The sequence below is a fragment of the Planococcus citri genome, chromosome 5 (assembly GCF_950023065.1).
Source record: "Planococcus citri chromosome 5, ihPlaCitr1.1, whole genome shotgun sequence".
Taxonomy (NCBI): Eukaryota; Metazoa; Arthropoda; class Insecta; order Hemiptera; family Pseudococcidae; genus Planococcus; species Planococcus citri.
This window is the reverse complement of record NC_088681.1, coordinates 29,953,870-29,966,985: the sequence shown is the minus strand read 5'-3', so window position 1 is coordinate 29,966,985 and position 13,116 is coordinate 29,953,870. Positions and strand designations below refer to the sequence as shown.

Sequence of the window (13,116 nt, the reverse complement as noted above, 5' to 3'; positions counted from 1 at the left end):
AATATTTCCTCATCAAATCAAATAATCTAAATCTAAACAAATTAATCTTGGTAGCATTAATTCATAGTAAGTAGGTACTTCTACCTACCTAATTAATGCATTTTCAAGATTGTATATGAAGAGTGATATTCCAAAACTCGTTTTGTCCATTTTTATCAAAGTTGAGTTTTCAGCGGTACCTGGTAGATGAAGTATTAACTCACATTCCTACATCATCAACCTACCAAAATGAGGTGTTGCACTCACCTAAATAGCCAATTCACTAAAAATTTAAAAAAAAATAATGTTCCAAAACGCGCTTTGTTCATTTTTATTGAACATTTTTTCAGCAGTATTTAGTGGATGAAGTGTATACCTACACTCCTACATCATAAATCCACCCAAATAAAGTGCTAAACTCGCCTAAAAAGCCAATTTACCCGTTTAAAGGGAAACTGTTTTTCCTCTTTCCTGAAAAGTTGTGAAAATGGACAAAGCGAGTTTTGGAATATCACTCTTCATATGTTTAAAACAAAAAATAAAAATAAAACGGCGTTTTAAACAAAAAACGGCAGTTTGAACCAGTTTTTTTAAACGTAGTTTTTTTCCAACTTCCATTTCCTTAAAAAAAACACGCTTTTTTTAGTTTCTCGTTGAAGATTGAATAAATTGTATTTTTAGTGACAAATTTTGTTTGATTTCAATTTTTCAATATTTCTTGAGCCTAATAGCTATTTTATGACGTCACATCTTAAAAATTTGATGACTGTTGAACCCAACACGAATCATAGTTATCATTATTGATCAATCAGTTACCTAGTTCAATGAACAAAAAAATTTGAGCAGGTATTACATTTTACATTACCTGTCTTCCTTCAAACTACATCCTGGCTTACTACGTAGTACTTACTGTTAATCATAATCCTATTTTCAAGATAATGAAAAATTTGTTGAAAAAAAAAAATCAAAAAATGTGATGAATTTTTGTTATTTATCGATCATTGCATTCCTCTCCCTTTCGTATCACCATCACAATTCACAAACCTTTGAAATCAATTTTGGAAATCGTCTTACCCCGTCAAATCAAAAATCAATCCTGGTAATTAATTTTTGAAAATTATCTCAATCCTTCACAAAGAACCCCATGCTCCCCCGTCGGCCCCGTCGCCCCGTCAAACCAATAATCAGTCCTGGTAATTAATTTTTGGAAAATTGTCTCACTCCACAACATACAACATTATTTCCCCTCGTCTCCCTTGTCTTTACGAACAGAATGATTGCTATCAGATCGTGAGGTCTCAATTTAAAATTAAATTTGTGTTTTTGGAGGGCAAAATCTGTCAACATGACTTTCGTGAAAATGTGAACGCGAAAAATAAGTATTAATCGTGATATTAGTGATTATGTAAATTAAATCCAAAATTATCACGATTTGAATTTGATACAGAATGTGAGAATGATTGCAATCAAAAACGCAGTTAAATGCTGACGAAAAAAATGGTAAAATCCGCTCGAATCCTGGTTATTATTATTATAAATTTTCAAAAATCATCTCAATTCTCACCTCATGCAACAGTCAACTTCATCTTTCCCCATCAAATGAAAAATCAAAATTGAAAATATCAACCAATTTCTATCAACTTTGGTAGGTATGTCAGGTACGTAGTACGTACGAGTAAAAATCATTTTTCTGAACATTTCAAAAAATATATACCTACTGACAATTTTCAAAATATTAGATTTGTTTTTTTTTACCCGCCGAATTTTCAAAAATCTGGTTTTTAAAAATCTCACACAAACTTTTAAAACTCTAAAAGTTTTCTCTTTTAAAGTAAACTCAGTAAAATCCAAATTCCATTTTCAAAAGCTACTACCCCAGTATCTGCTAAAATTCAAATACTCAAAAATCTGCTAAAATCTGTGTAAAAAAAAAACAAAATCTACTGGCGTACTGGCTAAAAAAAAATTTTTTAAATAAAAAAATAAAATCTGTTCTGTTTGTGCCTACCTACATTGATTTATTTGAAATTTCGAGTTAAGAAACCTTCACATTTCAAATATTTTTAAAAATAATGGCAATCAAAAATTAGAATTAAAAAAAAAAAAATCGCCTTTTTGCACCTATTGGCTATTTCACGTACCTACCAAACGTTGAAAACAAATCAATACTGGCTAACACGAAAAAGCCAAAAAATTTATGTACTTTTCTACTGGGCAACTGGATTTTAGTTTAATTAGATTGTACTTGAGTAGTACTGCAGTAGTACTTCAATACTATTTATGCTCTAGGAGTACTGAAGTTCAGTAGTTAAGTATGTAGTACTGTGGTAATACTGCACTAGTACTGTGCAGTACTACTTGAAAAGTTCAAATTGTTACTACTGGCAGTACTACTATTTTTTTGCATGGGATTCCTAATATTATTCTGATAATTTTAACTGAAAAAAAGTAAAAATATTTTCGTGATGGGAAAAACATACTTTGATGAATTTTTCGGTATAATTATTACATTTTTGCACCAATCAGTTATTTTTTTTTTACCTATTTCGATTCAACATTTATTTGATATGAAAACTGGAATCATCATTCTACTTTTTTCTTTGACATGGAAAATTTGTCCAAGTTTCTCATCGTTGAATATATTTTTAAAAAAATGAATTTTAGTTCGCTTAATTTTCAGCTAAAAATCGATATTGGGAAATATTTCATGAACATTTCTTCGAAAGGAAAAATCTGTTAAAACCTACATTTCATTGAAAGGTTTTCATAGAGAGATAGACGATTTTATCCCAAAAAGTATGGAAAATTGATACATGTATGTACATTCCAACGGATTTTCTTTTATTTCAACTGACACATGGCTCGATTTCAAAAAAAAAAAAAAAAAAAAAAAAAACAGGAAAAAAGGTGAAAAAGGTCGCACTAGTGAATATTTACGAGTAAAAATGAGTTTAAATATTACAACAGAACCGTATATCTACCTTCGTAGTTCGTACCTAAAGGTATCCTTTGCAAGCAAAAAAAAAGAACACGAGAAAGGAAAACGAGGGCACTGGGTACGATTTTAAAATCACGACAAGATGGAAAAGATGGCCGTGTTTGCGGTTCTCCAGATTCGAATAAAATTGTCATCTGGCGTTAACATCGCAGTAGGCGTCAGCCAACAGAAAGCTGGAGTGAAAAAAAGAATCACCATAGAAGGGAAAAGGTATCTCGGTCTTTTAATCCTTGGCATACACAATTTTATTCGGCAATTACGATTTTACGCGCCACTAACGAGCAGGAAAAAAAGACATTTGGTGAGATTAAAAACAACCTAATGGTTAATTGTAATTCATCCGGTGGAAGGAGGTAGAGAGGTAGGTGACTAGGATAGAATTACCGATTCGAATGTATTATGCACGGCCGTAGAGCTCGGTGCTTCACAATGAGTACCTAGCAATCTGCTCAGGCATGAGAGAAGAATATACAAGGTGTCCTGTCGAATCTTTGGTGATGTGTTCTGCGTTGTTGGATTTGGGTTCAGGTTGCTCAGTTCTTAAGGCGGTACAATTTACTTGGTGAGAAAGCAACCTGAAGTACGAAGGTGTTGAATGGTTTGCATGACGTAGAAATGAAGGGGCAATGTTCGAGGTTGAATAACTCTTAAAAAGTTACAGGTAGGTTAAATGTGGATCGTCAGTGTATGTTTAAAATTCACTTCTCTTGATGAAAAATAAGTCAGATGATTTTATAGGACACCCTGTATACAGTCAAAGACTACTCGTAAGCCTACAACTACACCTGTAAATTGGAAATACTCATTTATACAAAAGTGAGAGTAGTACATAGCAGAGCACACGACGCTGACGATGGTGTCTCCCCCCAGGGAGGTAAAATAGAGTAGCCGAAGAGGAACTGTACAGCCTAAGGGGAGGTGCCGCTGCACTGTACCAAACGTACCTAATCTACATAAGTACCGAACAGCGAGCAGCAGTCGCAATAATTTACTTAACTCATTTAACATACAAATGAAGGCGAAGATTTACATGCGATTGTAGCTTTTCCTTTCGGTATTAGATTTAAAACAACAGGGTTCAAACCACGCCCATTTACCGTTAATTCAATTATTATAAACTTTATCGCGCTAATAATTTCTTGAAATGTCTTTTGCGTTGGTAATTAAAACGCCCAACTTGATGATTTTCAACGCGTTGTAATTTTGTCTCTTAATTCTGGCTCGACGAGGTGAGGTGAAACGAGCCAGGCGATACTTGCGGTAAGTTTTAACTGTCAATCTATACTAAGGTACCCGGCGGCTGCTGCGGTGGTGAAGACGCCCCCAAGTATGCTGCGCTCACACAGATGATGTTTTAAAATGCCACAGTATAAGCGAGACAAGACGAGAGAATTGTACGAAAGCTTGTAGGTTACACGCATACTATACATAGTCTTCGCTGTTCCAGCCAGCTCTTGTTAATTAATTAAAATAGCTAAAAGTTTTCGAAATTGTTCGATGACTTTGAGCTGCTGCTGAGAATTCGTAACTACCCTGAGATGCTGAGATTTCACCCTAATGACGTTTTACGGACCTGTACATAGTACCGACGACCGACCACAGATATGGAGAAAGATGAGCCATCGTTGTATGTTTTTTGTCATCGCCTTTTATACTCAACTTACTAGGCAGAGACATTTTGTCAAATAATGGTTATGGGTTTTAATCGCGACCGCGATGTGGCCTTTTCGAACGAGATGTTATAATGTTGCTAAATGGATTAGGACACATTTCAAATCTATTTCCACCTTTTAATATACGCCAAAAATTAATTGGACTTTTTGAATAATTGTCAGCGCGGTTCGGCGTTAACGACGTTCGATTTCTGTCATCGCCGGTACCTGGTACCCGTGCAATTAATCATCGTATTATTAGGTGTGTTGATAAAAGGGCCAATATCGTAGGTAAACATAACGACAACGGTCGCGTTGCATCGTTCGAGAGTGATGGAGAACAAAAATTAGAAAATGAAAAACTTATTTGTAATAGAGAATTCGAAAAAATTGATTGAAAAAATGCTGTAGAGCATCAAAAGGGGAATGAAGAGGGGATGGATAATCGAGTGCCTACTGAGAAAAGTGTCTTTTTCGGACCACCTCATTAAATAATGCAAAGTAAAACTTTTTGGATCAAAATATCAGGTTTTAGGTTTTTTTTAAAAAGAAAACACTTGATAATTTGTTCCTTATTACGAAAGGGGGAGGGGGCGGGGTGGAATTTTGACTAGAACTTAACATGAAAGATATGTCATGTGACATATCGTTTGTTTGGTTTTTGGGACGCTGAGTCTGAATATCAACTCAGTTTTTTGATCTGGTCCTCCTAACCTCTACCACAGGCACTCTAATTTGCTCAGAAGATGAATAAAAATCATGATGTTGTGTGACATATCATTTCTTATCGTTTTGGAGACGCTGAGTCTGAATATTAATTCAGTTTTTTGATCTGGCCTTCCCAACTCCACCTAAAGAGCCTGCAGGTACTATTTATGCGTAATTTTCTATGTATCGTTGTTCAAGACATAATTTTTGATGCAAAGATGCAATTTTTCCTACATCAATTGAGAATTAGGTATGTAGGTGCTTTGAATGTATGTGTTGGAAACACATCAGAAATAGTTCAAAACTTGACAGTAACTTGTCTAGAACACGTCTTATGTAACAAGTTGACAGACTTGCAATATTCTGAGATTCCTTTTTCATCAAACAAGCACGTGATGTGAGTAAAAATGAAAATTTAGTGGTAAAAGTTCACAACCCAAAAAAATTGAATCTTTTCGTCGTGTGTAATGAAAGTTGATTAAACGCAATCTGCCTTTAGAAAGGAAAAAATTCTATCAACAGGTGGATGAAACTTCTCCTCAGCCTTCGCTCTACAGCATCTTAATTAAATTTTCGTTTTTCGACAAGAATGCAAAATTGATTAATTGCGTCTTGTGGGGCTACAGCAGCGTATAACCGAAGATTTATCCACATTGTGTGTATATAGTACGTATACTATGTAGACGTTCCCTACTACCTATAGATATTTAATACTGGTATAATGTACTGTATATTCTATGTATTAGAGAGATGAGGGTATTCGTTCAAAACTGCTTGCATGAAATAGGGTGAAGGATTAAATAGAAAATACAACGATCAGCGTGTGAATAGCATCGCGACAAATTACATATTAACTCTGGTCCTTGTGCCGTGTAAACGCGACGACGACGCTGCCGACGTTGTTTTTGTGTAGTAGTATGCGAGAAAAGAGAAAAGACGCCAAGGGGATGAAGTCGGGTGAATTTTTTAATTAGATAGGTACCGTAGATCTCTTTCGGTGCATTTATGTTCAAATTGTGGAAAATGGTCACGGTTGGAGGTTTTTGTTAAAGGATGAAGACCTTTTGGAAGTGGATTTTCGATTATTTGAAAAATGTGAAGGGAAGAGCCGAGGAGGTTATCTTAATCGTGGTGTAATTTATTTTTAGTCGTGTAATCTGATCCGTTAACAGCGATTGTACGTACCAGTGTACACTGTATTTGATATTAGGGGCATGCATGCAGTTGTATACCATTCTCTATCTCTGTACTTCTGTGTTGGAGCTGATAAGATTATCATTTTTTTCGACGTAACGCATGCAATGTGTTGACCGTTTAAATTCTTTGAATAGATTTTCTCCATTGCTTTCGTCGGAGAATTCAATTGTAAGCTACTCCGAAGCGTTGAAATTGGGGAAAAAATGAAAAATGTGATAGGTAGGCCATGATTTCCAAAATGGTGATAATATTTTTTAGTTTTTATCAAAGCCATTAAAACCGAGTTACATTTTTAGAGAGATCAACGGATCATGCTCCAAAAGCCCTGAGATCAAAATTTCAGCCACCTAAACATTTCTTAATTTCTTATAAATTTTGAAAAATTGAAAAACCACGATTTTTTTTAAATTAAAAATATTCTGTCCTTTTGAAATTGGAGTAGGTAGTACATACCTATTTTTCCTGTAAAATTGACGAAAATTTTCTTTCTGTGATGTCAACTTCCCAAAAATGAAATTCACAGATCTTGAGTTTCTAGCGAGTCGATTTTATCCTCGTATTTCATCTCCCCCCACGCCCCCCAAAAAAAGATTGAAATATTTGAAAAAATGTTTCGAACCGAATTTTTTATTTTTCCTCGTAAAAATGGAAAACATAATTGATTCAAAAATATTTGTTAAAGAAAACATTTTCCCGAAAATTCTGCATCGTTATTGCATTGCTTAGACAGATTTACAATTTTTGTTTCTTGAGAAAAAGTTGCAAAATTTTTAAAAATCAATGAACATTAGACACCCATTTTAAAAAATGCGATTGTATTAATACAATTTTTAATGCAAGAAAACTGAAAATTTCTCAAAAATTTGGCCCCTTCCCCGAAAAAACGAAGGTGGATTACTTATAGCTTGACTATCAAAGGAGACCACCACTTGTCAAAATCATCATTCGTATTTGGAAAAAATGTATAATTTTCATACCCACCTCGGAAACATTTCTTCCATTAGTCAATTTTCCACACACTTTTATGGTATGAATAATATCAAAAAATTCGTGCCAGAAAATGTACCGTTTTTTTCAGTAAGAATTGAAATTTTTATTTTTGATACATCCCTTTCTTGTAGCATTTTAAAGTAAATTTCGTTGTTTTTCCTACTCTTGACTGATGAAAAAATGTTGTTTAAAAACTTGAGTATGATGAAAAAATATGTTCAAAGATTTAAAAAAAAATCTCTCAATTCGCTTGGGCAGAAACACATTTTTTTGTTTCCTTCCTTTCTATAGTTTTACCCTCTGTTTAAGTCATTTTTGAAGAGCAAGAATGCATTTTTTTTTTTTTTGAAGAAACGTTTAAAAAGTATGAAGAAATTAACCTAATTCTTTTGAAAATTTTTCAAAAATGTTATGCCTCGTTTCGTTTTTAAGAGTGTTATCTTCGATGAATCAATTTGTATTTTTTTAGAACAATTCTTTGAAAAATTATGATAATCATTTCATTGAAAAAAGTCAGAACAATTTCCACCCCCCCCTCCCCCACCAAAAAATTTGAATACCCCCTCGATATTGGGATAGTGAAAAATTTAGGTGTCGTGATGTGGGATGCTGAAATTTGGATGAGTTGGTTACAATGAAAGTACATACCTTCGTGGTTTCATTTTTGATCAATAATAGCTAGGGTCATTAAGAAAATGAAAAAAGTTAAGTACTAAAGCTACTTTTTATTTTTCAAATTCCACCATTATGCCTAAAATTGTTACATCTTGGTACTTTTTTGGGAAAAAAGCTTGATTAGAAGAGCATGAAAAAATACGGTACTAGCAAAAACAGGCATTTGGGGTCACTTTTTGGAGTGAATTTTCAAAAATTAATTTGGATCACGGGTGAGACCATCTTGCCCTCCTACAAGTCGATTGGAAGCGATTTCAAGCCACTTTAAACGGTTCTGGAGCCTCCAGGAAATTCTTGGAATTCAAAATTTCCATGCAATTTCACCTACTTGATTAAGTTGAAAAGTTGAAATTTGGTGTGTTCCTTACTCTCTACCTAGCAGATCAATTGGAAGCAGTTTTCGGGAAATTCTAGTTGAGTTAAGTAGGTATTCAAAATATGTTTCAAGAAGGATCCAAATGTACTTCAGTAGGTATAAACCAGTTCAGTTGAACCTATAGAAACCAATTTTGGAAAAACAATTAATTATACACTTGTTTTTTCAAGAACCTGTTGGCAATAAAAATTTTTCGATACCTGTGTAATTTCCAAAATTTTACCATCTATTTTGAAAAAAATCTTCAATCATTTCCTTCTTGCAGATAATTTTTGTGAAAGCTGACTAATAATGACAATTTCTGTTTTGTTATACAAAAAAAACAATGCTTTAGCAGATTATATTCTTCATGTAAAATGATGCTCAGGTTCTATTTAAAAAAAAAAATTGTGAGGAAGCAATCAAACTTTTTCCTTGTTTCCAATTTTGTCTACAATTCCCGTTCAAAGCTGTTTTTTTTTTTGGCAGTATACATTTCGTTACCCAGCTCAAAGCTTGTGAACTTGACACTTATTGATTTGATTCAAAGCAATTTTTGAGTCAGATCAGTTACGTAGACAAATAAAAAATAGAAGAAGAAAAAAGGAAAACCGACCTAAAAAGAAATATCGTTTTTCCTTCCACTAGCAACAACAACAACAACAACAACAAAACTGAACGAAAATCCGTCCGGATTTCAATAATGTTGATTTTTCCCTTTCTTTGTAGAGCTTTGGCTTATAAGCGATTTTTTTGTTCCACACGCACCCCCTTGTACGTCTCAATTACATCCTGGGTAAGGGAGGTAAACAAGGGACGAAAATTTGAAAAGTTTTCTATTTTATTTTTTTTTCTCCAGCGCGACGTCGACGACTACGAAAACGATAATTTGAAGTATAGAAAACATTTGATTACACGAGACGGTTCAGCCGAAGGTAGCCGACTGTGGCCGAAGTTAGATTGAGATTTATTCGGAGCACGTTTATTATAGGGAGACTCTCTGGCTTATAAACGGTGACTTCGGTAGTTGTGAATGAATCATTGTGTGAGCTGGTTACGTTCTCGTGTTTGTTTTCGATACCGGGCTATTTTTACGTAAAATATTATAAAATACTGATACGATGAAAATGGCTGATTATCGCGATCGTTGGTGATATTTTAATGTAAATATTATGTCGATTTTCATCGAGTATTTGTTGTTACCTGTTTAAATCTCGCCGTCGAATTCAAAGTCGTCGGTGTAGTCGGTATTTTTTTCTAAAATTTAGTTGTGAATTAACGTAAAATGGCTACCATAAAGTTGATGACAGTGGTGAAAATCGGATTGTTTTTCTATTTATTTGATTTTCTGGGTGTAATAAATGGATTGAAAGCAGAAACCGAGGATATCGACAGTTATTACGCTACGTATTTCGAGCAACCATGTTGTACGAGAAACAGGCACGTTCGACATCATAAAGGTATATATTTTTGTTCATTTTTTCAGTCTTTATCACGACGAGAATTTTCATTGGGACCAGTGATCAAAAGTTGTATAAGTTTTATTTACTTCAAGTCGAATAAAACGTACCCAAGATGATAAATCAGTCAGTGGTGAGCTTTTTATGGGGCACTGCAGCGTCGAAAGATAAGGAAATAAAATAATTTTAAACGTTATCGTTAACCGGGCTTTTTTCGCTCTTAAATTACAATAGTAATAGGCAATAAAATCAAATTGATATTTCGCGATAATCGCGTTTTATTTATTTAACCGAAAGGTCTTATGGGTTCGAAAAAAATTACAAGTCGTAAATTTTCGCGACCACCTTCTTGCCTGGCGCTGATTTAGAGTCGATTAAAATATTTTAATTGGATTCGATTTAATGATCGATGCGGCTATTTCTCGAGGGTAGATTGGAAAATGTAAATCAGCAGGTAAACTATGCAATGAGCTGCATCCTCCGATAACATTTAGAAAGTCTCGAATATTGTTATAGATAACAAAAGAATTCGAAGAAGTTTACCTGGCGTATGTGTTTGTAGTTTGGTCGTATCGTAGGGAGTCTCTTCGCGGTGCGATAGCAGATGTTTGACGATTACAGTGTTGCCGGAAATTATCTAGGTATAGTTTTGAATGGATTTGCTTTCGAGGTATAGAAGAGAACGTGTGTTGGTGGGTCTTGCAGGTAAAATACCATTCAGTAGGTGTGTAAAAGAATGAACCAAAAAATATATTATACCACGAAGAATATTATAAATTGTCAAGAATTTCGAAAATGGTCCCATTTTGTTACACGTTCCTCCTTTCGCAGCTCACCTTTAAACTAAACAGGTGAAAAATGAGTAAAAATACTCCCCTTCTTTGCTCACATATATACGTACGTTTATCGTCAAATACTGGTAAAAGCTCTCGAGTTATTTTATACGAGATGAGAATTGCAAGAATTTAATGAGAAAATTTGAAAAAAAATAGCCAAGTTCAAGGGTGCGCGTGTGAAAGCATAAATCAAGATTTTTTTTGTCGTCGAAATGAATTCCAGTAAATTTATATCGCTGAGAAACCTATCAACGCGTTGTTTTGCAAGTTTGTCGAGAGTTCGAAAGCGTAAAAAAAATTACTCCCAAGGTTCTGCGACTGCGAGTACATCGAGAAGGCGAATTTATAAATTCAAAATCGACACGAGTCTCGTAAAGTAAACAAAATTGATGATAGCAATTGTCAAAGTTGTAGTAATTTTTTTTTCCAGTCGGGATAAGTTTTGTATCGAGAAATTACAGATGTTTTGGTGGTAATTGACGCAGAAATTGTGTAAATAAGAGTTGAAGGATCAGGTTGGGTGAGAATTAATTATAATTGTTTGGAAAGTAAGCCTTGACGTGATTTTTTTCCTCTTTGTGATGAAAAATTGAACTTTTTTGAAATTTGGACTGAAAATCCTATTTTTGTGAAATTGGTACCTATTTTCACTCAATTTTGCTTCAAATTATCAAATTTTCTGGAAAAAATAATGTTGGGATGTGATGGATTTGAAAAAATATTTTTGGTATTGATTTCGTAAAAAGACCATCAAAATAATGATAATGACATTCGATGTAATCTCGCTGGAAATTCGACTATTTTTACTGAATATTTTATGTACAATGTTTTTTTACAAATGGACGACGATGGAAAACAAATAACGATGTCATTCGATGTTATTTCACACGCTCAAAATAGATCATGGAAGTATTCCTAATTGAATATTCGAATTATTTGATCAAAAATAATGATTATGTGATTGACTTTCCTGAACTGGTGAGGGTGAGAGTCACTAGCTCAATTTTTTAGTAAAATTAATACAGACAAAATTCCAGGGAGAAAAATCTGAAAATGTGTAAAACAGAGTACCTACTTGGTGGCTTAGACTTTCAAGCATTTTTTTTTTCTAATATAAAAAAATCCTTAGTAACGTTCGTCAGGGAAGTTGTAATTTTTCCCAAAGAGAAATGAGAAAGTTAATACGATTTCCATGAAAGCTTTGAAAATTACGATTGTGGCTTTTTTCTTTTGTAACAAAATTCCCATCGGTTTTTACGTTTGGCAAAAGTCAGCTCGGTGATTTTTCCTCTGTTGTGGTACTATTCATTTCATCTGTATAGGTACTTTTTCGTTGCAAATTTTCCAGTAGTAGGTATCATTCAGCAAATGGAATTTTTTTTCACGAATATATAAATTTAAAATATTATTAAAAGTATTAAAATAGCAGCTATCTTTCTTCGTGATTTTTTTTTTCAATTCTTCGCTTGATTTTATAATCAATTTATTTTTAAAAAAGAGACAAGAGACTCAAATTAAACATAGTTCTCATTTCTACGAACAAAGCCGACTTAAATGTCGTCTAAATTCTAAAAGACGATTCATTATTTCATATTTTACTTGCAAAAGTATAAAAATCATTCCTTAAAGTATTTCTTTACTCTTTAGAAATTGTTTTAAAAGTTTAAAAATTAAAGAGAAAACTCGTGTAATAAATTATGCAGTTTTTTTTTCTCAACAGAAAAAAAAGAAACAATTGTGAAAAACTTTTAGAAGAGAATAATTATCGAAGAATTTTCAACGAACTACGAAGATAAAAAAAAATTGAAGGTCAGATGGTATCGAGATTTTTTTCATTTGTTTAGTATTCGGACCAAAAAATTGCTATTGAAAAATATTGCTTATGAAAAATTTAATTAAAAAACTGGCGCGACGTTGAAATTTTATGGTGTAATTGAATTTTATGCAGAGTAGGGTCAAAATTTCAAGTCGAGCGTATGTATTTATGAAATATTTTGACGCTGTAGTAAATTTTGTGTAAAGTATGAATTTGATTTTAGAAATACGAAAATTGCCTAAGATTACGAGCTAATTTTCAGGGTGAGAAATTTCTCGTGGTATAATAAATGCCTGCCTAAAAAACGTTTAAAATTTTTCAAGGGATAATCATCTCTCTTGAGATGGAGAGGTTTTAACTTTTTAAAATTCTCATGGGAGGATAACTTTTCATTTTTAAATTTAATTTTGAAAATTACTCGAATGCTGTATGATTATTTTGTCGAGTAAG

General features: G+C 33.3%; 1 protein-coding gene across 2 annotated transcripts in view; it reads left to right on the top strand.

The window, feature by feature from the left end:
- Window positions 1-13,116, top strand: part of Sema2a (Semaphorin 2a) — a 515,491-nt gene that overhangs the window by 267,967 nt on the left and 234,408 nt on the right. The window contains exon 1 of one of the 2 annotated variants that reach the window (XM_065367944.1): window positions 9,568-10,014. The exons of the other annotated variant lie outside the window; for it this stretch is intronic. Within the exon in view, the coding sequence (XP_065224016.1) occupies window positions 9,840-10,014 (175 nt within the window). The 5' untranslated portion in view covers window positions 9,568-9,839. Of the gene's footprint in view, window positions 1-9,567; window positions 10,015-13,116 lie in introns of those variants that run through there. 2 annotated transcript variants of the gene reach the window in all.